Source organism: Argiope bruennichi, chromosome 11, assembly GCF_947563725.1.
Source record: "Argiope bruennichi chromosome 11, qqArgBrue1.1, whole genome shotgun sequence".
Lineage (NCBI taxonomy): Eukaryota > Metazoa > Arthropoda > Arachnida > Araneae > Araneidae > Argiope > Argiope bruennichi.
This window is the reverse complement of record NC_079161.1, coordinates 88,274,607-88,302,147: the sequence shown is the minus strand read 5'-3', so window position 1 is coordinate 88,302,147 and position 27,541 is coordinate 88,274,607. Positions and strand designations below refer to the sequence as shown.

At 27.8% G+C, this 27,541-nt stretch overlaps 1 protein-coding gene across 4 annotated transcripts in view; it reads right to left on the bottom strand.

Moving 5' to 3' along the window:
* The window catches only part of LOC129957419 (enoyl-CoA hydratase EchA19-like), an 81,829-nt gene that overhangs the window by 18,007 nt on the left and 36,281 nt on the right, over positions 1-27,541 (bottom strand). The window contains exons 1-3 of one of the 4 annotated variants that reach the window (XM_056069730.1): positions 16,450-16,601; positions 5,971-6,236; positions 387-548 (exon numbers count right to left, since the gene is read on the bottom strand). In XM_056069730.1, coding sequence (XP_055925705.1) covers positions 387-548; positions 5,971-6,163 — 355 coding nt within the window. In that variant the 5' untranslated portion in view covers positions 6,164-6,236; positions 16,450-16,601. Of the gene's footprint in view, positions 1-386; positions 549-2,533; positions 2,803-5,970; positions 6,294-16,449; positions 16,602-27,541 lie in introns of those variants that run through there. The other 3 variants (XM_056069728.1, XM_056069729.1, XM_056069731.1) reach the window with 3 other exon arrangements.

The following is a 27,541-nucleotide window of genomic DNA, read 5'->3' as shown; positions in this document are numbered from 1 at the left end:
TATAAATATGAATTTTGGAATTTAAAACTCATGGTTTGTTGAACATACACAAAATACATATTGACTGTATGAAACACATAGTATTACTCCTAACTTTTGCTCATCATAGAAAGCTTTATGCATATTACTGAATATAAAAAGAAGCTATAATATTACTATGTCATCTTTCTGATACTGGACATTTGCTATTTATCATTTTTTATAATATTAAACTATTAATACTAAATGATTATTTCAAATTTACAGAAAAAAAACACAATTATAAAGAATTAATTTCAAACTTCTTAAATTGTTTAGAAATAAAAGACACATACAATATATTAATAATCAAAATAAAAAATAATAATAATGTCATAACCAAAATAATTTTTTAAAAAGATGAAAACCTTTCCCAAACAACACAGCTGCATATGCTTCATCATCATTTTCAAATTTGTCAAAAGCATCATTTAATAATGCAGCTGTCTCATCGTTAATGGCATTTCGTTTCTCAGGTCTATTTATACCAATCAAGTAAAGTCTCTTCTGTTTTGTTACTATCACTGAATCTGGAAAAGAAAGGATAATAATAATAATAAATAAATAAAATTAAGCATTTTTTAATGAATCAACACATAAATATAAAGTGTTTGATTATATAACTCATTTACACATGAAAAGTTTTAGAAATTACTTCTGGATTTTAATTATAAATACTAATCAACAAAATAAATGTATTATTGAACAAGATAATAAACAATATGCTTTTCCTTGAAAAATAATTTTAAGTGTTTTTTTTACATAATTAATATTAGCAAATAGCACATATTAATTATAAAATAAAGATAATTATTACACATGAATGCATTTTTTAATAATTTACATGCAAAATATGGATTTTATATGAAAAATAAAAATTTAAAGTAAGTATCAACAGGGAACAAAGAAGTACAAAATCATTTTTTAATTTTTTTTATCTGTAAATATGAAGGTGAAAACAAAAATAAAACAGATGAAATACTGAAAGTAGGAATTCTAATCATGTTTATAATGTATTGTCAGTTTTTATTGAATCTTAAGAATTTTCAATCTTATGATATTTACTATTGCTATAATTGATGACAGCCTTCATATTTTTGATTTAAAAATAATGAATTTTCTTTTTTATATACTAAAAAACATGATTTTAAAAATTTTCCTTTTTATTATATTCTACTTTTTAATTTTTAATATATATTAACCATGATTTTTTTTTTTTCATAATTGCATTATCCTATTGAATTCTAAGTCCCATTTACTTTTTGGAATACTCCATTTAAATATATAAGTAAAAATCGCTTTCAATTTCCATTATCTATACAGTTTTATAATATAAATAAGTATTTTTGGCACCAATAAAATATAAATATATAAAAAACAAAAATGCCTCAAAGAGAAATAGTATTAGCTTTAGTTAAAACTTCAGGTAAAATACCATCATATAAAAATACAACAATATTTTTAGAAAATAGTAGAAGCTTTGGTTTCAGCTTTTGTAAATATAATTATCATGTGAAGAAAAAAATTAACAAGCATAATAATCCATTACTAAATGATGGAAACGGCATATAGAAATTTCAATAATTTTGCAAATGTATTAAATTTTAAAAATTAGTAACATTTAAAAAATTTTAATATGATAATTATGGTGAAAATCCTTAGCGATGAAAACCACTGTCAAATTTTTAGAAGCATTAATTCAGTTCACAATTCAAAAGAACTTAAGATATTAAACAAATGAAACCATGAATAACTGTATCAAAACAAATAAATTTAAAATATTTTAACATTTAGTTATTGTAAAATATCCCCCCCCCCCCCCACTAAATACCAAATAGAGCTTTTGAATATTTATCTTTATTTACAGCAAATTCAACAATTTGAGAGATAAACCATGGAATTTAAATAATGTAAGACAGATTAAAAATCTTATAATTTTTTTAAAATTAAAATAAAAAACTATTTCACATTACAAAGAAATTTAAGACAGTGTGTAGATAAAATTACTAACAAGAATTAAGAAGAAAACTACAAAGAAGAAAAGTTTAATAAGAATAAATTTTAAAATAATGAAAAGAATTTAAGTCATTCATAATCTTCTATGATTTGTTTCCCCTAATATAATAATAATTTCTTCTTCTACAATTTAATTTCCCTAATAACATATCTACAAAAGGGATTGATTATGAGTATACTAGTATATATCTTTATCACTATTTACATAAAAATCTTTTAAGTTAATAAAGTTCTGTGGTGAAATTAAAAATAAAAATTTTCGAATTTCATAAAATAGAAATGTGTAAAAAAGCATTCTCATTAAAAAGCAGGAGTAAAATAGACTGTAATGCAAGAATTATATAAAATAACATACAATAAAAAAGTTACTTTTCCTAATCCATGATTTTGAGTACCAAAACTAAATACCCTGAAATAATATTTCGGTTTCTTTAACTGTAAAATCAAAGAATTAAGTATATAGAAGAAACAATATAAAACAAAGTTCGTCACACTTTACCTGAAGAATTCGAATCAGCATAATGTCTTACCATTGGAACATAACTTTGTTTAATAGCTAAAAAGTTTCGAACGTTTTGAGTGAATTTATTTCTTAAATGAACAGCCATATTAACGCATGATATAGGAAACAATTAATTGATTTCGTAATGGAAAAAAAATGCAATATATTAAAAACTTTACAAAAAAATGTAAAAATATGTGATAAACTTATCAATAATTTTAAGGTGTATTCATTTTGAATAAGCGCTACTGAATTTGTTTACAAATTTCATGCCGTAGAATTTGTAGAAAGAAAGTTGCAGTTAAGAAAGCGAAAAAGATTCCACAAATGAAAAATGGAATTATTATCACATGATTCATGGCACGATGTCTGGAAGACATTACGACTAATTAAAAAGTAATTATCAAGTAAAAATAGTATAAAAGAGGAATTTTTCCTCTAATGTGTTTGCTATTTTCCACAGTTACAATAGGGAAGTTATTATATAAATTAAAGAAATATAGGATATACTAATTTATAACAGTAAAATAAAATAAAGGTCATATGAGTGATATTCTTAATAAGGCGGATACAATTAAAAGGGAAAGAGAGAAATCAGTATAATATGATTACTCATATTTAACTTAAGGCTGTTTGGAAATAGATATTAGATTGCATAAACTATGTCAAACCAGGGGGCTTTTGCTAAATCTCGAATTATTTCATCAGCCCCTGGGCCATATATTTTTTCGCATATAATGGAACACTACTGAATTCCTTATGGGAAGAGAAACTTTTCTGCATTCTTTTTTATATTAGAGTTTCAGCTCTTAGCTATATTTATACTATGATCTGTTTTGAGCATGTGATTTGAAAGTTCATATATTAAAAATACCGTTTTAGCAACTTTGTATATTTATGGGATTCTCATAACTTTAAAGATAACTTTTCTAATTATTTTAGTAAATGATTAGGTAGAAATATTGATACCCGAGTAATTAACAAAAGCACTTCAAGTATTACTCTACTTCGTCAAAGTTTTTATCACATCAGCATAAGGAATTTTGATTCATTTAGAACTTAATATATATTGAAATTCACTCGCAAAAAATATCTTATGCAAATTCGAACCATCAATATTTATCTTCTATGTCTTATTACTAGACGATCATAGTCCATCATATGAAGCTGATAAATAATCAGCCAAAAAAAATGCATAAGACGCTACAGCCAATATATCACCACTAATAACAGCAAAAACAGGACAAAAAATCGTTCGTCTCACCTCCGACGAACTGAAGGGGGAGTAATGTGGTGACGCTTTATAAGCCAGATAACAGCTACGAGACATGAGAAATTTCTTTTGTCTAGTGGTCTTGTTACTCGGCTACGAACCCAAAGGTTGCGAGTTCGATCCTCGCCTATCGCCAGTAGCAACATAACTTATGTTTTGTTGAACAATCTTGTAGCTTATCACTTATTTTGTTTTATCATTTTTATCTTGCTGAAATTGCAGATTTACTTTGAGATTCGAAATCGAGACTTTCCAATTAGCAAATTCCTATCTCATCCATTTAACGACTGAAACCTCGAAAAAGAAAGGATATTAAGGCAATGGAATGACTTTTAATGAACAAGCTCAAGAATCCATGTTCCTCAATATTTAATCTAATTTAAAGTAGTGTCTTTCCAACACTGATAAACCTTATTAAATGCCGAATCTACAATATAGCTAAATTTTGTTGAATGTAGAATCTATTATATTCTTTATTTAATGCTATACAATATAAAGTGAAATTAATAAAAAAAAATGTTCCAGTGAATTTTTAAGATCTCGAAAAAATGAGTTATTAAGTTAAAACTAACATTTAAGTATTAGAATTTAATGGTAAATATATTTAAAATATTTCAGTAAATCTTGAATATTGTTAAACAATGGGTATTTATTAATACTATATTCGATATTCTTTAATATTCACAATATTACCTATATGTCTAATATATCTTATAACCCATGCCTCATAAACTCAAATTAGTTTATATATGTGCTCATGGGGGATAGATTTGTAAGACATCTGTTAAAGATCCTCTCCTCTAAAAACTTAAAAATACATAAGAGAAAATTAATTTGATCTATTAAATAGTAGAATGTATCATCTGGCAATAGATATGTTGCAGTTCATCTTTCAACTTACGCAACATTTGCACAAAAATGTATAGTTCTCAAATAGCTTTAAATTGGAATGTTAGTTTTAGGAAAACAAAAGAAATATAAAAAGGTATAACTTACGCAATGAAGATCATCCATTTCCTTTACTTATATCAATAATTTTTTTAAGATAATGAAATTAAATAGTAGTAAAATATATTACAACCTTTTAGAAGTGACTTAAGAAATAAAACAGGCTTATACGCAATAATCTCAAAGGAATAACTGCATTACATAGCCGCTTGTCTCATCCAGTCACAAATATATTGTCTATATTTTATGATAATTTATTGCAAGAATAAAAAAAATTAAGACAAATACTGGAAGTTCTAACGTTCTTTACTCTTGAAGGGCTTTTGTATCTCTAAAATAAGAAGCAAGAAGAATTGTATGTCATTTAAAAAAAGGATGAATTCTATTAGACATTTTGACAAATTATTGAAAGATAGTCATGAAATTTTTATGCATGTGTATTAGAATATAAATATATCAAATATCTTTATAAAATAAATCATACTATTATTAAAAAAATAAAAGTTATAACTTTTAAAAATTAAAAAACATTGATTTAAAAAAATTATTTGAAGTAATTTTAATTTTTCTTTTTATCTTTATATTATTATCAAATAAAAATACATTTGGAATGAAACTGTGTATGATTTTGTAATACTACTCAAAAATTAATTTTGTAAATATTTTATGTTCAAGCATTGGATGGTTTTCTTAAGTAAAAGTAACTTTTAGCTGTTTATTATCCCAATTATATTTTAATCTTAATCAGGAAAGTTTATTAATCATTTTATGTAATTTTCTTAAAAGTAAGACACCTGAAACATTTCAAAGATATTTAAGTATGAAAAGAATATTGTTTTGAGAAAGTATCATTAAAAACATACCAACACCTCTGACCTCATAAAATATTCATTTTATTGTGCAATATATTTTATAATGTCATTGCAGTTGCATTTAAGCATGTATTTTTGAAATGAAATATCAAGAAATAAATTCCATATTTTAATAGCTAATTTCGAAGTTCCTCTATCCCTTTAAAATGGAAGAAAAATAAAGGGGCTGAAGGCATAAAAATGAATAAAACATCCGGGAGACTAATTACTAAGAAAAAAGTTTTTCTATCGATACAAAAATACAATAAACTTTCTAAAAATAGGCAGTAAAAGGCAAGTTCAGAAAATAAATCTTTGTTACAATTGTGCAATTCAGTTTCAAAGGAAGCAATAGAACTCACCTCCACTTCTTTTGATATTAGAATCAAGCTGTTTGATGTCGTTTGCTCTGCATTGTAAGAAGTCAGTTCCATTCATAATTGATGCTCTCGTCCCATTAAAGAATTGTTTTATTCCTAGCTTGTGCAAAACTTTGTCTTCTGGGAGATTCACCAAATATTCGCTGTCAAATTCTTCGTCGGAGAAACCATTCATATTTGTAAGTGTTGCTGGAGTGGAGTTGCTAATGACTTATGCACACTTAAATACTACCTCAATACGTTTTTGCCTATCCAAATGAAAATATCGTTACGTTATGAACATAGATAATTCAGAGTAATTTCATCTGGAAAGAAGGAAAAAAAAAAAATATGCATATTAAGAAATAACAACCGATTTTTTTTTAAAAATTTACTAACTCCATTTTCGGCAAGTAACATATTTAGTGAGTTACTCAAAAATTCTCATTAGAATTAGGAAGCATGAATGATTCGATAATATTCAAACTAAAGAGGAAGAAACGCACCTACTGACTTTTATGCCATTGCTTTTATTTAAAAAAATTATTTGAAGTAATTTTTCTTTTTCTTTTTATCTTTATATTATTATCAAATCAAAATACATTTGGAATGAAGCTGTGTATGATTTTGTAATACTACTCAAAATCAAAGTAAACATTGATTTTGAATGTTTTCTATAAAAATCATAATTACCAATTTGGATGTATCACATGCTCTAAATGCACATGCTCTAAATGCATGTTACAATCACAAGTTTTAAAAATTATTAAAACTTCTTTATAAAGATATTCCATATAGGAGTTCGCTGTGCAAATGAGCTGTTTTCGGTATAGAGAAATAATGTTTAAACCAAATACTTCATTGTAAATTAAAAATATTCACATAAAAAATATTTTTTTATTTCTTTATAAACATACGAATTTAAGTTAAAATTGATATACCTTCCTGAAGTACCTTTCAGAAAATTGATTTTTTCTTAACTAATTCAATCTTTCTAAAGTATTTCCGGTATTATTGACAAACTCAGCTGATTTTTATAAAAAACATATTTTTTTCGAGAAAGTATTATAAACGTCAAAAAACTCGAATTTAAAATTTCGACGAATCTTTACATTTTACCCCTCCTTGAGTTCGAAAAACACATTATGTCTGTCTGTCCGTGACAAACATAACTCAATAACGCTTTGAGCTAGACGGATGAAATTTGGTATATGGTCTGCACGCCAAATTTAAAGTTTTTTTTTTTTTTTTGTAGTTTGAGAAATTTTTTGTCTATCCAGCTGTTTGAAGATGCATTAACACAATAACTACAAAACGAAGAGAGCTAGATAGATAAAATTCGGTGCGCATATTTAACATCTATAATGTAGACATCTGTCAAAGTTTGTGTCAAATTCAACAAGAGATTGACTATCTCTGTCGATTTGTACTTAAAAGGCCTTAAAAGCGATAAGTAAAAAGTGCAGTGACTTAAATATATCAAATTTGGTTTGGGATTTTGAGACTTATGTCAAATTTTTGTTTCAATCGGTTGGAATCTAAATCCCAAATTCCATTTTAGGATACTTTTAACTCCATGTCAGGGATTGATTACCAAAATTCTCGCCAAAGATGACACGGCAGATTCAGTAAAAATGCTAAATTCACGCCAAAGGGTGATATTTTGTAATTGCTGTACACCGATGCCAAGGCATTCTCTGCCTTACCCAATGTCTAAATTTTCTTTTACTGAGGGGATTAACATTTTTATTAGAGAATATGCGAGAAAACTTTAAGGAATCACTTCCTCTGGTTACTTGACTTCGATAATTTCTATATCCCTTTCCATATGTGGCTTGTGTAAATGAGGATAGATGCAATTGCTTAGAAGTTAGTATTTTGATATTATAATATGCTTGGTTCGGTTTGATATTCCATTTTTGAATATTAATTCTTGATCCTTTAAGAATTTTTGTTGAGTTATTCAGTTTCTTTCCCATACAATTTTCTAAAACAAGCCATAATTATACAAAAAAAAAAAAAAAATTGAATAATGGAAAAAATAAATAAAATAATAAAAATGGAAAAATAATAAAATAAAATAAAATAAATTTAATAAAAATGGAAATAATAATAAAATTTAATAAAAATTAATAAAATTTATAATTATTATTTAATAATTTATAAAATAATTATAATTATAAATTATTATTAATAATAATATAATAATTATAATTATTATTTAATAAAATTTAATAAAAATGGAAAAATGGAATGGAAAAAAAAAACATGGAATGAAATGCTGGTTGAACAGGTTAACAGTTGTTGTTTGGCAGTGATGTGCCTGGACTTCTTTATTTTCATTAAAATTTAATGCAAGGAAAACAGGGAACAGTTTACGAATACTTTCTGTCTCCATGGTTACCAAATTTCATGCGTCGCTACTATGAAGTGCATACAATAAGAGACGGTAAGAGTTTAGAGCAGTTATGATAGAGCCTATTTGTATATATACTGTTCAAGAATTAAATATCAAGAAATAGAGATTTTCACTCATTACTGATATTATATTCTTGCCTCTTATAAATAATCCAATTGACGTTTGCAAGCGACTGCGGCTTGCTTTAGTACCTTCTAGCCCCTCTAACAGTTTATCAACTAAATTTTCAATTACTCTGTATATTTTGAAGAGTTCAGCTGGGGCACGACAAAGTCGTAAATGAGGAATTGATGTGTAAGTAAGCATAGAAATGATGTGAAGTTATCTCCACTCTGATATTCAATATATGTCTCACAAGAAAGGTTGGTTTGGTTTAATGTGATTTTATTAACGTACCGTTTTAAAGCAATGCTAAAGCTATTTCGGGACGGATCTCGTAATTTTGAACCGCGGTCAGGTAACGAGGATGACGCCTGAGCTAGCAACTCCCTCTCCACACCACATAAAACCAGCGGGAGAATGCTTGGACCTGACGGTTCTAACATGGAGCAGACCCATTTACACGACGGTTTTTCGGTGGAATCGGGTCTCGAACCTAAAACCCTAAGTCTCACGACCTGAGATCTTACCACCAGGCCATCACGACCCTATAGTTGGGTTAAGGTCAGTGATGACCATTAGCTTTTCTGCCTACTATTTCCGGCTATTACTGTCAGTTTAGATTTCTAGGGGTTACCTGGTAAGTCCTTTTCTATCATAATATGATGAACGGGGATAAAAATTTAAATAAAATTAAATTTAAATGAATGTAATAAGTTTTATTTGATATTTATATGGACAGACAGAATAGTTAGTTAAACTCTTTAAACCCCAAAAAATTCTAAAATATTTCATTCATCCAGAGAATTTCTGAAGACACGGAAAAATATTTTGCTCTCTTTTAGGACCATTAATTGATTAGATCTATCATCTCTTTTGATTACTCTTTGGGTTTTTTTTCTTCTCTACTCCACTTGAGTTATCAATATGTTCCTGATGTAGGAGGTGACAAGATGTAACAGCGGAGGTAAAATTATCTTCAGAGTGATTAGAAACTCCATAGATATACTAAGTGAAGGGCGCGAAATTATAATCGCCTAATATTATGTATTTGTATCACATGGATGGATACGATTAATCTAAAGAATTAAATAAAAAAGATTGTGTTTGACGAGATTAAGAAAAGAAGAAAAGGAGAAAAAAGTACTTTTGGCAGGGAATACCTGAAACTATACAGTATGTTGAGAATCAAACATGTTGTTGTCTCCTTGTCTCTCAACATACATTAATAAAAAAGAAAGGAGGGAAAAAAAAGAAAAAGGTTTCTTTACGAAATAATTTACAGAAAGAAAATTATCAACATCGAATTCCATCTTCCAATGTTTTTCTACACAGGAAACGCATTGTCATAGGCGATTGATAGGTACATTAAATTCCAAGAATCATATTCCTTCGCAATGTTTATCAACACATAAAACATTTGGTATGCAAATATCTCTGAGCTTATCTATAAATAAATTATTTTTGAAAAATTTTCCATGTGATTCCACTTCAAAATTGATTTCACCTATCGTCATAATTGATAGAAAATTAAGTTTAAACATTAATTTTGAAAAAAAAAAAGTTTCTAAAATTCTTGATATTTTAAAGTACAAGGTTTCGAAGTTTTTTACACATTCAAAAATCGTTAAAAAAAAGACCCCAACAAATATTGAATAAAAATATTTTATTTTCCCTACAAATATTTAGAACATTATAATGCACTCACATAATGCTTAGAGTCAGCAAAAAAATTTTCAACAAGGATGCATCAAACATCAGTAAATCACCAGATCGTAATAGATCTGTTATGTCTTGTTTTTATGTCAAATTTTATGTTCTCTGTTATGTAAAATTTTATGTCTTGAAGGCAGATTTAGAAGACGATATGAAATCCAAAACTGAATTTGAGCTACACATTGTTTTGCTGATTTAAATTCGATATTCCAAGAACAATTTGCGCCATTTCATGGGGTGAAATTATACGAAAATAAGAATAACAAGATAAATGATCTAAAGTTATTCAATATTTGATTCAATAAAAATAAAACACTTTATTACTCGATTTATTGAACTGATAAAACTGAGATGGGTATTATCTTTGATAGTTCACTATTAATGACTATTTAAAGTTGTAAATACTTCTAATTTATTAATTATATTGCTTTAAAGACTGTTAATATGAAATCTAATTAATCTTTAATCTTTTCCATTAGTCTTTAATGGAAACAAACAAGGTCAATTGTAGCTTATTGTGATGCATACCAAGGTGAATGAGTCGATTTATTTTCCATAATTCTTTGAAAATTTATAAATGGGAAATGACTGCAGATACATCATTAATAAGAAATGAGAAGAAGCAAAAAACATTCGAGCTTTGTATATTTTTCCTTCATAATTTGAGCAATTGTTAGCTTTCCTTCTTCCTTATGGGATCACTTTGAACGTTTCTATTTGCCATTAGTGGAAAAAAACCAATCTTTCTTGCCTTGCTACTTTCTCATATGCGAAGTACAGAAAAAAGTATTAGAAACTATACTTTCGAACTTAAAATTTTGATAAATTTCGAAATATCAGACCTTCCTCGATCCGAAACAGATATATTTGGAATTATGTCTGTTGTTCTGTCTATATGAGCATTATGAATCATAAACACTTTCAGCCTGATGAATAAAATTTGGGACGAGATCTTTACATCACATTTGCACTAAATTTTACTTGAAATCCATTACCAAGAAGTCTTTGTCTGAGCATCCGAGTACAAGCGAACACATGATAAAAAATGATTGAGTGATAAGTACAAGTAAAGCATTTTTATTAAATATCACGTTTTGTTGTAACTTGAAATGACAGTAAACTATGTTCCTTGAGCGATTAGCGTGTTCCTCTAATATATCTATTTCTTTAGCTTGTGGTGAAAGCTTATAAGCCAGTAAACAACTACGCTGCACGAGCAATTGCTTTTGCATCATGGTCATGTTACTGGGCTGAAAACCACAAGGTCCCAGATTCTATCCTCGCGCATCACAATCCACCACATTGGTGACCTCGGACGATGAACCTTCAGCCTTCGCACAGCTGTTGTGGCGCCATCTACCTGCAACCAAAGTCGTCAGAGTCTCTTGACGCAGCAACCCAAACATGCTCGCCATAACGCTTGGCGCTACTGAAATGGGTACTGGCGCATTAGAATCAACAGCTAATAATATAATACAGCACCACTCAACAGCCATATCGTTCGTCTCACCTCCGACTCACTAGAGGGAGAATCTGTGGTGAAAGCTTATAAGCCAGTTAACAGCTACGCTGCACGAGCAATTGATTTTGTATCATGTTCATGTTACTTGGCTGCAAACCACAAGGTCCCAGGTTCTATCCTCACTCATTTCAAAACACCGCAAGCTAAGTTATTAGTATGGAATGTATTTGTTTAAAAGTTTCCTTTGTTATTTTACAAGAAAAAAGAATACGAACTTAATGGAATTGGTATATTGATGTATATTCTACGAAATGAAAGTGGAAGTGAAAATCCTACTCCAAGTTAATTTACAAATAGTACATTAAAATTTTTTAAATTTAACGTTGGTGAAAGCAAGCGGTTGAATGGTTTGATGGAACAATAAAATGAGTTTCATTTCAGCATCATAGTCATTGTTAAAAGATTGATTAAATTCAAATTCAAAAATTGTATTGTATGTTATTAGAAAAAAAAATTGTACGAAAATTAAACAAATGTCACTAAACAAGTGATATTTTTTTTTTTTTAAATTTTAGATTAATGTAACAATAATTTTTCTAAAATAATATTTTCGGAAGATATAGCTATAAGAAAATAAAAAATTTGCTTACTTTTTAACAAAAATATTTTAACTAACTTTTGGACCTTGAAAAGCTGACAATGACTTACTTCATGTCTTGAAGAGAGCCTTTGATAAATATCATCAAGTTCAGACAAAAATGTGGATTTGTATAAAAAACAAACAAGCAAACATTCATACTTATAAATACAGATTGGATTTCACTAGGAGTACCTCAGATATTGGAACAAGAAATTGCCGTATAAGGAAGTAGGTTTTCGCTCCCTTTATGGTTATAATATTGGTGTGGGATCGAGCTACCTACACTCCAATGACGAATCGTTCTGCTTAAATAAAGGGTGTCTGTACCAAAATTAACGCAAGATTTGAATTTGCCACCATTCGTGCAGCAAAATGTTGGTAAACCTATTAAAAAAACCATCTGACAGCTAATAGTTTAGGGTTAGTAAAAAAATAGCGTTACACGATAGAACAATGTGTTAACACAAGATTTGAAATAAATAAAACACACAGTTTTTTTTTCTGTAAGGATAGGATTATCTAAGGAATAATACATACTGCAAATGACCTCCACGGCTTTGCTGGTACACACGCACTCTTTTGTCGTAATTTTCCTCGACCATTTTTCTTGAATGTGGTTGAATTACGTTTATAAAACTTTGAATTTCCTCCTTCAATGCACGCATGTAGTGGGCTTGTTGGCATAAACCTTTTACTTCAAATAACCCCCAAAAAAATCCATGGGTGTTAAATCACAGCATCTAGGGGGCCAATTCCCAAATTTTCGAACTGTGGCAGCCAAACTTTCATTATTTTTGAAGTTCTGTTCAACAATGAAAACCCGTTGTTCAATCGGGTAACGGTCTATTTTTATTAACCCTTGGCTATCAGCAGTCAAATGGTTTCTTTAAATAAGATTGCCAACATTTTAATGCATGATTGGTGGCCAATTCAAATCTTGCGTTAATTTTAGGTCACCCTTTAGAATGGACTCATTTGCAGCACCACAACGGGAATATTTTACGTCCATTTCAGTACCCGAATTAAATGTCGTATCAACTCGATCATTCAGATTTCTCCGGATATTTTGGAATGGCGGGAGTAGCTGATTTTTAGTAAACATAGATTGGGAGGATTTTTGGTATGAAATGAATAAAAAAATATCATTATTTCAGGCGAAATTAAAAGTAATGATGAGATCGAAAGTGAAATTAGATAACTAATTAAAATCCTTAATAAGCTTTTTTAAGCTTCGCAAGTAAAGATTTAAAATTTGCCTATTCTAGAATGCTACGTAGCTACATGGAAAAGAAATCATGATCCTCCATTGAAATCTAAATTCCTTATGTTTTTAGCTGTGGAGTAACTTTACCGAGTCAAGTACACTATTACGGGGCCATTAATTTTCCTTTGGTTTCAAAGTTTAAAAAGAACTCTGAAAATTATTAAATATAACTAAATAATCTTTAATTAACTTAAGCTAAATTTATTTTTATTATTTTAATATGCTTTGTATTTGAGATACCTATATCTTTGATTATTATACAGTGTTTCAGAGAAAAATATGAAATACTTCGCATATAAAAGTCTAAAGCAAAGATTAATGTTACGATATAAATAGTTGAAAAATATATTAATGAATACATTTTTGTGCAAGAATATAACAACGTATTTAATACTAGTTGCCTTTTGCAACCAGTTGGTTCACTAGTATAAATGGTTGCTAAAATTTCTAATCAAATATTTCATGTAAAATTGGCCTTAATGACTTCGTCAGTAAGATATTTTTCAGCTTCGTTATTCTTATCAAAATATATTTAATCTTCAATTCAATTCACTCCCTTTTGCTCATTTTACTGTGCATTTTTCTTTTTTTTTAACAATTTTTTTTAAAAATTCGTTTAAAATAGAGTAGCTATTTCCAGATTTTTAACGACGTAACCTAATTTCTAACCTAAAAAATGTGATATTTGACCTTTTTCTTCATGTTAATAAGAAAAATCATTTAATTATCTAAATATAAATATAAATCCTTTACAGTTTTTTCTCAGAATTAAATAAAAATATCGTCTGCTATCCTGAAATCTGCGTTGTCAATAATAATTTGGGCCAAGAACAAAAGTTCATTTTCACTATTTTGCACGTTTCATTATTTTTTTCAATACATACCAATAGTAATTCAGATTGTAAAAAAAAAAAAAATTGCAATATAATATTGATTTTTATCAATAATTCGGTATTGTTCAAGACTTCTTATTTTTTTGCATTGTCGTTCATGATATGTTTGATATTCATTTACAATTCTTTTCCATCTTTGTATTCTCGTTAAAAAAATATGTTCATTATATTTTTTAAAGAAATGATTAAATATAGAAAAAATTATATGATAAAAATTAGTATTATTGAATTTTTTTTTTAATTTTAAATATTTTTACAATTATTTTGGTTTTGTAGTGAAAAGTTATAGGGAGAAAAAAAAGAAAACCCCTCAAAATGTTTTTCAAATTTTTAATAAAAATTCTAATTAAAAATTTAAAAAATCGTCCCGAGTTGCTCATCCAATTACTTCCGCCCTCAAAAATTGCTCCTAACCATCAAAGTTAGTTTGGTTGCTTTAGGTTAAGTAGTTTAGTTTCTAAAACACACACACACGCGCGCGCACACACACACGCACACACACACACGCACACACGCACACACACACACACGCACACACACACACACACACACACACACACACACACACACACACACACACACACACACACACACACAATTTCACATTTTTTAAATTTTGCTCCTACTATTTTATATTTTGTTCAGGAATTCGGAACCTTAAGGAAGGTTTTAATAAAGAATTAGTGACAATTAATTTGATAAGTAATTTCAGATTCAAAGATCTTCAAAGTAACGCGGGATCTCATATATCTATATCTATATCTATCTATTTGTCTATCTATCTATATGTACATATCTATCTATCTATCGATCAATCTATGTATCTATATCTATCTACCGATCAGTCTATCTGTCTATCTGTCTCTCTCTCTCTTTCTCTACTCTCAAACATACATGCCACAGAAATCGCTATAACATAATATCGAATGGCAACATCATGTGAATTTTAGACTGCTTCATCGAACTTTTTTTCAGCTGCATTCAATACAATGCTTCGAAAGAGCTGCAAAATATTATTAGAAATATTCTGATAAAGATTTGCTACGTCAGCAAAAAGTCTATTCATTCAGAGGAAATAAGACATAAGCAAAATAAAGAAACCATCTCCAAGCAGAAAGTTTAATCAAATGCAAAAATATGTTTAACCGTCACCAGATGATTCTATGATTTGCCAACGGAAATTGATGTTCTTATAGAAATAATGAAATATATAATAAAAATATATAATTATATAATTAAAAGACTTATATAATAAAAAGAGTCTTTTTATTATATTAAGACCCAAAAAAATTATTTTTAAAGCAAATCAGTAACATTTTCTAAATACTCTCCTTTAATTTTATTTATATTTTTCAATCCAATTTGATACACTATCTATAATAATTTTCTAAATATTACCATGGAATTCGAATTCAACTATCAAAATAATCGATCGCTTGATTTGGATATAATTAACTCCGTTGCAGAATTTTCAGCTTTAGTTTCGTAATATATACATTTTTTAATTAGCAATGTATTTATTCAATTGAATTCATGTTTTTCAGTCTCGTTCAAATAAAAAAATGAATATAAAAAAAATCATTCCATGTTAATCATTTAAAGCCTAAAAAGACAAAAATCTGACAAAATCTGCTAATATCTAATACACTATTATTTTCATTTGAAGCTTCAAACTTCCGATTAATAAATAACTGAGATTGATTCCTGTTAGAGAGGTTAATAGAAAAAAATATCTTAATCATGATATTTCTAATTTTATTAATCAATTAATAATGTTTGAAATATCTTCGCATTATTAAATTAATAATTAATCATGTTAATAATTAAAAATCCAATCTTAATAAAAAATGTTAAAGAGATTCTAATCTCTAGTTCGAATTATAATGCTATTAATATTGTTAGCATATTAATCCTTATAATGTTTATAGTTAAAATTTGCCTAATATTGCATTCATTGATTGAACTATGCCAAAATTGGGAAAAACTTACCATAAATAAGGAAATTCTTCTGGCAGCAAGATAATATATTTCTCTAAGCTTGAAAAAACAAATATTAAACTTTTTTCTATATTTAAAATGAAGTAATTAAATTTAAAACTGTAATAATACAAAATCGTTTGAAATAAAGATTGCTGACATCTATTCGTTGTATAGATGAAATGAAAGAGAACAAGTTTAAGGAAAATCATTATTAAAATCGTCTGATGGAGAAACGTAGTTTGTTTCAAGGAAATTGGCATCATTTGTTTCTCGATCATTTAGTATATTTCGTGAAATTTTTTGTATTGTTATGAATAAGAAATATAAACCAGAAGTATTAGAGATTGATGGAGTAACAGAGACAATAAATGTAACATACGTCAAGCCCCCCCCCCGATTGAATTTTACTGAAGAACAAGGGGGAATGGGCTTACCGAAACATTCTCGGAACGTCGTTGTTCAGCAAAGAAAAGTGAATTTTGTTCCTTTTTTTAGGCCAAATGAAACCAAAATTTAACACAGAGGTACAATTTTAATAACATCAATAAGAAGGCAGTTAGACTTACCAGAATGTGATATTATTTCATGTAAGTTGTAGGTGTTTACCAAGAAAAGAAATTCAAGATTATATTTAGACTCGCAATTAAAAATTAATCAAAATCTTAAAATTTTATCTCAATAATATTGGAATTTATTTTTGTACAAAACTATTTTTACTTATTTATAAATAAAGAATGTAAGCTTTTCAATATTTTAACGAAATTTTTTCATTAAAATATTTACTACTTCAAATCAAAATTAGCTAATTAAATTATTTAATCAATTAATAGTTTTTAATTGGATAACTAATAATCAATAATTAATTACCCAGAATTAATCAATTTAAAAAAAATATATATACAGTGGCTCAAAAAATTGAGAGTACACCTTACTTTTACTTCATAAATCCGACTTTCAATATAAATAACACATTACCGGGAAGTGCAAACATGATTTTATTTTTACACATAACAAATGGTTTAATTTAGAGTAAAAATAAAGAAAAATCAACGAAATTCTTCTAAATTGAAAAGTTTCAGAAGCATTTTAAATAAACATACGCAGAATTTTGCCTCAAAAAATTGAGAATACACAAATGAAATTTTTGCAATACCACGCATAGAAATAAAGTATCACTATTAAATTGCATGTCTTTTGGCTCTTATAATGGCCTCTAAACGTCATGGTACCGATTTGACCCATTTTTGGTGGTATTTGAAGATATTTTACCCCATTCTTCTTGCGCAACTTGTTTTAAATGGGTTTTGTTTCTAATTTTGTGTTTTTGAACCACTTTTTCGAGTATGGCCCACGAATATTCAATGGCATTGATGTCGGGGTACTGTGGTGGTGGGTGTAACTGCTATTTACAATGAAAAAGACACCATAGTTTGAAGTTATGTGTATTATGTTTGGGGTCGTTGTCTAACTGGAAAATGAAATTTCTATCTAAACCCAAATTTTTAGCACTTTTCTTTAGATTGCTGCGAAGTATATCAAAGTAAACCGTATCATTTATAATGCCATGTATAAAAATTAAATTTCCTACCCCGGATGAAGCCACGTAACATCAAATCATCACGGAGTCACCATCCTGTTTAACTGTAGCATGTAAATTTTTTGGATACAAAGCAGTATTAGGTTTTCTCCATACAGTAAGAGGGTTGTCACTGCCAAAAATGTTGAGATTTCTTTCATTACTAAATATAGATTTCTTCCAAAGGTTATTGGTCTTCAATTCATGAGTTTTTGCAAACTTCAAATCTTTTTCTGAATTTGCAAGCTGATGAACGGTTTCTCTTTAACAATACCACTTTTTTTTCTAATGGCATTTAGCACAGTTTAAGCACTTACACTTCTGCCTATGATTTGAAAAGTTTCTGCAATAAGTTGGATGAACCATATGGTAGCAGCAATCTAAAGGAAAGTGGTAAAAATTTGGGTTTAGATGGAAATTCCATTTTCCAGCAAGACGACGACCCCAAACAGAATGCACATAATGTCAAAATACGATGTATTTTTCATTATAAACAACAGTTACACACACCACCACAGTACCCTGATATCAATGCCCTTGAATATTCGTGGGCCATACTCGAAAAAGTGGTTCAAAAATACAAAATTAGAAACAAAACCCATCTAAAACAAGTGGTGCAAGAAGAATGGGGTAAAATATCTTCAGATACCACGAAAAATGGATCGAATCGGTACCATGACATTTAGAGACTATTATAAGAGCCAAAAGACATGCAATTTAATAGTGACACTTTGTTTCTATGCGTGATATTGCAAAAATTTCATTTGTGTATTCTCAATTTTTTGAGGCAAAAATCTGCGTATGTTTATTTAAAATGCTTCTGAAAATTTTCAATTTAGAAATTTTTCGTTGATTTTTCTTTATTTTTACTTTAAATTAAACCATTTGTTATGCGTAAAAATAAAAACAAGTTTGCACTTCCCGGTAATGTGTTATTTATATTGAAAGTCGCATTTATCAAGCAAACGTAAGGTGTACTCTCAATTTTTTGAGCCACTGTATTTGAGCCTTGGTCCAAAATATAGTGGCATAGCGATATTTTAAACTCGATTGTTTATTATTTAATTTTTGAAGTTTGTTCACAATTATATAACAGCGGCGGTAGTTTGCAAACCTAAAATTTATTTAATTTCATTGAAATGCATTTGTATAAATGTAAAAAAAAAATTATGTATTTAATGTAATGTAAATGTATTTAAAACATTTCTCAAAAATATATTAAATTAGAAAAAACATTATACTGAAATAAAATTGATATCACTAAATTTAGTATTTGAAGTTTAAAATGGAGTAAAAATGAATTTTTTGCAACAATATACTCCGAGATAATTGAGAAGAAACATTAAAATTTTCATTAAATATACAATTAATCCATTATTTTAATTACATCTAATTAATCCATCCTAATTCCATTATTCCATAGATTTTGAAAAAAAATTCTTTATAGTAAGCACTCATTACTATTAAAGAGCTCTAAGTTGAATTCGATAATTCTATGCTTTTTGATGAGCCTTTTATGTTATTTTTTTTTTCATGAATGCTGTACGATGCAGTTATGTGATAATATGTGATAGACATTAACTTTCTAAAAAATCCAAAATACAAATGATCTACAAATCAACAGTTTCCATTTTATTTCAAACCCAAGCAATCGACAACAGCTCGAGTACGCAATTTGTGAATGACCTCGCAGGTTTTCATTTTTATTAAGCTTCCAAAATAAAGAAGCTAAGAAAAAGTAACTAAATTTCACAGGCGATAAGCCTTTTTTTTGCATCCGAACTAAAGACGAAATTATAACCACCTTAAATCATAACACTCTAGGGCTTTATCTGTGAAATCTTATAAGTGGATCTTATATTTTTTACGACGTAGTAAATACGCGGGGGTCTTATCTGAAGAGTTGTTTTGAAAAATTATCTTTTTTCTCCCAAGTTTTTAATGATAATTTAATGTTGACTTTTTGTGCCATAAACTTTTAACAGGATTCATTAAAAAGCAGAGGGAAAGGCAAGAAATTAAATTAGCCATTTTTTTCTTTATCGGTTATGGAATTTTAAAAGTTAATGCTTCCAAGACCTATTTTACAGCATGGCGAGTTGGTAGTTCCAACATTTATTCGGCGATTAGTTTAGTTTTAGTATGATTCTTAAAATGCTGTTATTTTGTGAAAAATTGTATAAATTTTTAGATAAGAAGGCTTTTATTTCCTATTTATCTCCTAAAGAACGTCTAATCTGAAAATAATGTTTCGAATTTCCCATCAAGACAGCAGTTGATTAGACTTTCGTGTTTTAATTGTCTGTAAAAAAAAAATGTAATTTCGGCTTTTAAAAATTTGCATTCATGATCATTTCTTAACAAACTTAGAAAAAAATATGCTAATGATCAGTTTCTGAAGGTTTTTATGTTTTTTAATCAATATTTTATTGCACAATGTTAGTTCTAGTATTATGTATAGTATTCTGCTTTTGTAACATACCAACTGATATATCCGACGTTTCTCAGAATTAAAATAACTTTTATATTTAAATTCTTCAAGTAATAATACTTTTACATAAAATATTATAATAAAAAATTCATTTATCGTCTGAAATATTTTTTAAAAATTATGATAAAAATATGAATTGTGTCAAACGATTTTTAAAAATTACTGAAATCTGTTCTTTTTATCAATATTTGTTATATAAGTACTACAAATTTTGTTCATAAATAATGAAATATAAAAAAGGTTTTATTGAATTTTTGAGAGAATTAATTAAGTAAATAATTAACTACAAATCCCCTCACTCACAATATATAATCCAACGTCTGTTTCATTTTCTTGCAAAACTATTTTTCTTGCCTTTTTTTAAATCTAAGCACTGCACTTATGTTTTCTTTTAGATATAATTAAAACTCCAAATTTATTAATACTTAAAGCTCTATATTTTCTCAATTATAATATTATTTATTTATTATTTTGTAGAAAATGCAGGTAAATATGACAAGACATTTTGATGACAGAAATTTTTAATCTGATTAAATGAGCTTATTGTCAAAAATATTTAAAAAATAAAATAGAAAATCAAAAAATAAAGATAAAGTAGTTCAAAGTTTCATTGTTGCTTAGCAACAGAGTATTTATAATTTTTTTATTTCAAAATCGTCTGCATCAGTTCAATTGCTAATAGAAATAATTGTAATTGGAAAAATAATAAAATAATAATAAAAATTAATGTAAAAACGGTCCAAAAAGGAAATTTTTATTATTGAAAATGTAAAATTTTGAATTTAAGATTATGTAACAAATAATGGGTGCATAAAATATGACTCCTTTTTTAAATTAAAAAAACAATGTCACTTGTCCGTGATAAAAATTAAAGATAATTTTTTATATTTAAAATATTTCCTCTCTGAAACTGTAACAATTGTTTTGTTTCAGGCAAACAAACAAATTTTGAGAAGAAAAAAAATCTGGTTGTTTAGATATAGTACAGCTACCAAGCATATTTTTGATATCTGCGTAGGAATTGAACTTCTCTCGAGAAGCGCTCTTTGCTTAGAGGGAAGTAAATAATAATCTGAAGGAGAAATATCTGGTGAATATAGTGGTTGGAGGAACGCTTCAGTAAAGTAGATTTTTCAATGGTCTAACAGCATATGGAATAGCACTATATTGCATTAAAAGCAATATTGTATTTCGTCATATTCCGGATGTTTCTCCTCCAATGCTTCATCCAAATTGATCAACATTTGCTTATATCATTCACCATTTAATATATCCTCAAATAACGCTTCCGAATCTTAATCTTGGATTTTTTTTTGGTGATTTATCATGGTCTTGTCATTTTTTAATCGCTGAAAATGTACTTCGCAAGTTCTATTCGATGGGCATGTTCGTCATATTTTTTCAACAACAATAGAGGTCTTTCTGTTACAGTTTTCTTTGTAACGAAATAACGTAATATTACTTCACTACCAATTCTGTTTGACACATGATTTCTAAATTTAAAAAAATTTAGATGATAATCAAAAATGATACATTATTTTTAAAAGACTGTTGTCAAACTCTTGCCATGTAGCTTTTAGATTTTATTTGTAGGTGAACAGTGCACTTAGCGCCATCTGTTAAAAATGTGTGTAATTATATTTATGTATTCAATATTTCTTGTGGGATAATATGTTCCAAAGTTCCTACTGAAAATGATAAAATTTTAATTAATTGAATATCTATTTAATGTTCATACTTTGAAAAGTTAAAGCATTCTTTCTCATGTAAATAATAAATCTTCCAAGTTCAACCAATCCGGTCAATTATTTAAGAGACGATATTGATCATATATATCTCTACAATGATTTTTTATTTATGTTAAAACGAGATCTTAATTTTTGAGAATGAATTTGAATTTAAAAACAAACGAAAAAATGATCCTCTTTAGAAGATCCATAAAGCAACGATCAACGACAGTTTTTCCTTCATGATTTTCTTTATAATACAATTCAGTTATGTACATTAACTAGGCCAAATTTATCCGGATAATCAAATATCCGTACAATTAATAAATATAAATATTTTTAAAGCTGAATATACTTTTTTGAAGTGCATTTTATTTGAAACTTTACTCACATAATGACATTGGTTTAGAGCCTAGCATAACGCCTTAAGTAAAGGATAAAATTCTGCTAAAATTTCTAAAAAACAAAAAACGAAATGATAACTTTTGGTGCTACAGAGACTATTACAGAAAAATACAGCTCTACAAAATTCGTTTTTCAAGTTTGATAGTGATAGATGAGAAACAATTATTGCTATAATACCACACTGGAATCGTCCTACAGTGACTTATTAATTCAAGTAATTTGCACTTCATCCGTTAAGTTATATTAGACTTTGAGACGTTACATAATATTTACCTGACTTAAAAATAACTTATGCAATGCAGTAGTTTCTAAATGACTTTCAAAGTGAAAGATTAAAGTTCAATGTTGCACCACTAAAAAATAGCAGGGTCTGCAAACGTCATTTCTAAGGTATGTACAAAAAACCACCAGTTCTGTCAATGCCATAAGTAATTGCAGAAACAAATAATGTCGATATCTTTTTTTTTAAAAAAAATATTTAAAAAAGCAATTAAAAATCATGCTTATAAATTAAGAGTATGAACGAACATTAATCAATTACCTTTTTGTTTACATAATTATCTCTCAAAAGTTTTAAAAGTAAGTATCTGTTTTTGTTTCTTATAGCACTTAGACAAGCCCGTTGTTATGAAAACAGCGATTTAAGCCGATATGGAGTGCGCTTCTTGTTTTCCCAACTAGGGCCAAGAGTATGACTTTGCCACTCACGCATGACTCATTCGCTTGCACAATCCCTTTTTATAGGAGGGCACATTCGCACAACTCACAGATAGAACAGAGGAAGAATAACCATGCTTGAACCGGGACTCGAACCCAGGGTGCCCAGATCACGGGGAAGAAGCCCGATCCTTATGCCATTACGCCGGCAATAAATGTCTAAACAAGAATACTTTTAGAAAATTTTAGTTCATATTTTTTTCCTAGCTAAAAATTGCTTCAAATTGACTCTGAATTTGCATTCAGCTATTTTTCTTTACTAAACCATGTTATTTGATCAGTTTTTAGCAGGAATAACGAAATTTTTTTTGTGCTTTTAAAATTTTTTCCATAATAATTTTCTATGTTTTTTCTAGCCAAAAATTGTTTAAAATTGACTCTGAATCTGCATTTAGTTATTTTTCTTTACCAACCGATTTTATCCCCTCAAATTTTAGCAAGAACCACAAAACTTTTTTCATGCCTTAAAAATTTTTTTCCCATAATAATTTTTTAAATAATTCAGTAAGAAAATACAACTCAGATCTTTTAAATTTGGCAATTAAGAAGAAATTTTTTGATTTAGAAAATGTTTATCAGAATAAAACCATAATAAATTAACAGATTGTACTGCATCAATGTATTGGGGATGGTTGATATAGTGTCGAAACTGTTTATCTGATTGAAATTTGTATTCATACTAGATGAATTCAATAGATCTATAGAAATATATGAGTATGAGCTGCCATATGTTTTTTTTATCTCGCAATTGAAATAAAGATACCGGTTGTGGACGACCAGTATCGACGCAAAACATTGATAATGAAGCATTGGATAAAGGCCAGAGGTAACTGACTCAAAAAGTTTCCAATATAACCTATTCCAAAAGTATTTAATAATATCATCGCTATATATATTATAAATTAATATATTATATTTATGGATAAAGCTCAATATATTTACGAGTTTTTGAATGCCAGTTTTAGCAAGAACATTCAATAAACATTCAATTCTCACATTACTTGAAAGGTCATTGAGATCTCTGGCAATAGGCTATAAATATATAGCTAATCAGGCTATAAATACATTTCATTTCCATTCGGGAATTAGAAAAGGACGAAGAGATGCAATCAATATGTCAGCATGCTGTAATCAATTATTCGGTCTTCTAATCAACCGAAATCATTAGGTGCAAAAGACTGATCAATATTTTTCAATTTTTTAAATGAAGCTATTGGATTATTGGCCTAAAGATGCCAAAATTGGTATTGGAATCAATTTTTATGATGGGAGGTCTTATAAAAATCCGTTATAGGTTGGTAATCTTTAGAAACTGAAGAATTTGTTTAAAATCAGTTAGAGTGTTCTTCCTAAAACTATTCGCCTGACCAAAATGAAATGAATGAAATTTTCGACAGCAACTTTTATGAGTTAATCTGTGGCAATATTACTCGAGATATAATTAACCGATAACAGCTTGTCTAGACGAACAAATCTTCTACTATATAGTTAAAAACAGATTTTAAAGGAAACATTTCTACACATGCTAGTAGCATAGAATTTTCGTATAGAATTATAGTCATATAGGATTTTGTAGCAGATAAATAGAATTCAATCAGCTATGCCAGAACCAACTTTGATGAACATGATCTTGTCACAAGAAATTACCTTATCAAATGAAAGGGCTGCTTTAAATTATATTAACGCAACAAAAATGGAGAAAATGATTGGTGAATAAAATTGGCGAAATCGGTCCCGTTGTTAAGAGTGGGGGAGAGGCGTCTTCTCAAAGTTTAATTTTGCAAAATATCTAGGAAATGGATGATGAAAGGAGAAGGTGATCATTGGTGATTTATCTAAATGTCATTGTTTTCAAATAAGAATAAAATTGTCAAAATCGGCACAATGATTCGCATTGGAAGACTCTAATGTAGTTATTTCCCCACACAGAATGTACAATGTAGTAGTATTTTTGAGATTTCTTCAAAATGGCAGACAATGGGAAATAAGCGTCACCTGTATTAATAATAAAAATGAGTGTGTGTTGGTGATCTACAGGCCAGAATACTTATCTACAGCTACCAAATTCGGCTCATATGTACCTTGGAGGATGAGAATATGTACCTAGGAACTGTTTTTTTTAAATTTATTAAAATTTAATTGAAAACGAAGCGACATTTTTTCAGCATTTTTCCAGAAGCACTTCCGAAAATATTACAGTACAAAAAGGAGTTTTACATCTCCTTAAAATACAAAAGATTATTTTTTTCCAATGATATTAATGTTTTTAATTTAGAAATAATTTTTACATACTTTGTCAATTTTTAGAAAAATATTTTAAGCATATTTACTAACCAGAATCGTAAGAATTCTGAACATATTAAATGTATCAAGAACGATAATAAAAAAAAAGAGTTTTGCAAGCATTATAATTCTGAAAGAATACCAAAATTATTGTTAAAAGTCACTATTAATGTTTCAGATATTTTTGTTTTTGTTATACAATCGGAATTATCGTTGATAATTCGCATTAAATCATATAAATAATGAAACTTGCAAAATAGTTTACTTTTTTATAAAGTTAAACTTTTAACATAAGTCATTATTGGCAAAGCAGATTTCAGGAACGCAAACGATTTATTTATTGCGAAAAATTTGTAAAATATTTAAATTTATATCTAAAATATACTATTAGCAAATTAATAAGAAAAGACCTAATTTTACAATGTTTTGGGTTAGAAATGAGGTTATATTGTTAAAAGTCTAGATATAACACAGTGTATGGATTTTCTTTAGAATTTTTAGGAGGGCTGAATGAAAATTAGTGAAATGCATTGTAAAAGGAACAGAACGGTATGAGGTTTTTAAAATAAAATGAATTATGGAACTATCAAAAGGGAAGCTTAAAAACATTTTTCCGAAGAAGTTATTAAGACCATGTTACATAAAATATTTAATTGAAGACTTTTAGTGATTATTAATACTGGCGAACCAGTTGGTTGCTAAAAGCGGCCATCTTATAATAAAGATGAATGTGTGCTTGTATGTGTATTAGAGCAATTCTGAAATTTTATTTCTGAACATTTAAGTGAATATTAATTAATCAAAATTAAACTAAATTTTGGCATTTATCAACAATAACTTCAGAAGATATTATTTTACAACGCTTCAATAATACAAATGTTTTCTATTTAATGATAACAATTAATCGGTATAAAAATTTTCTTCAATTTTGGTAATTAAAAAAATATTTTTACCCGATTTTCAACAATAGATTAATTGCTGGCTTGAAAAGAAATCGTTTTCATTATTTTATCATATATTGAATCACGTGATTTACTTTCATTGTCAAAGGCGAAAAATAAATGATTCCGTATCGTTTACAAAATGAATAAACCAATGAAATCTAGAAGATAGATAAAACTCACATTTGAGTTTTTAGTAGCGCTTTAATGTCTTGAGATCGTCTCCCTTAATAAAATTCATGGACATAATGAGAAAAATATAAATAAGACAATTAAAATAAAGCGGCTTTAATGTCTGACAATATGTCGGTATTCTGGATATCAAACTATATTTTAACGATTTAACTAAAATTTAATATAACCAATATCTCTGACATTGGGTACAGTGATTGAACCATGTTGTAATATATCCCTAAAGAGAATAAATATTGAGGTAGTGGTTTTGAAATTTCTCTAGTAAAAAAGATATTACGTCGATTCGTTGATGACTAATAATAGATATAGATATCATTATTTTTAAATGTAATTACAGATGACGAACTCAAATGATTGGCTGGTTGGAGGGTGGTTTTATTTTTGTTGTTGTTTTCAGGATTACTTCAAGTGTATAGTTAATAAATTTGTCTTTTTATATAAAATTTGATTAAAGAATTATGCCTTTAAATCTGTATGTAAGATTTTTTTTCAAACGAAATTGGATAAATTGATATTAATAAATGTAAGAGACACCAGAAAAGAATTTAATTTTTAATTTAAAATTGTAATAAAATTAATTGAATAATTTAATTTCTAACTTAAAATTGTAATAAAATTAATTGAAAACGCTGTTATTTGAGTTAAGATTTCTTTGATAAAATAGTCTCTATTATAGGTAAAAGATGCTATAGGTATTTAAAATGTATTAAATTAACAATTAATTATTAAATAATATCAAATCAGGTTAATGAAAATAACGTAAAAG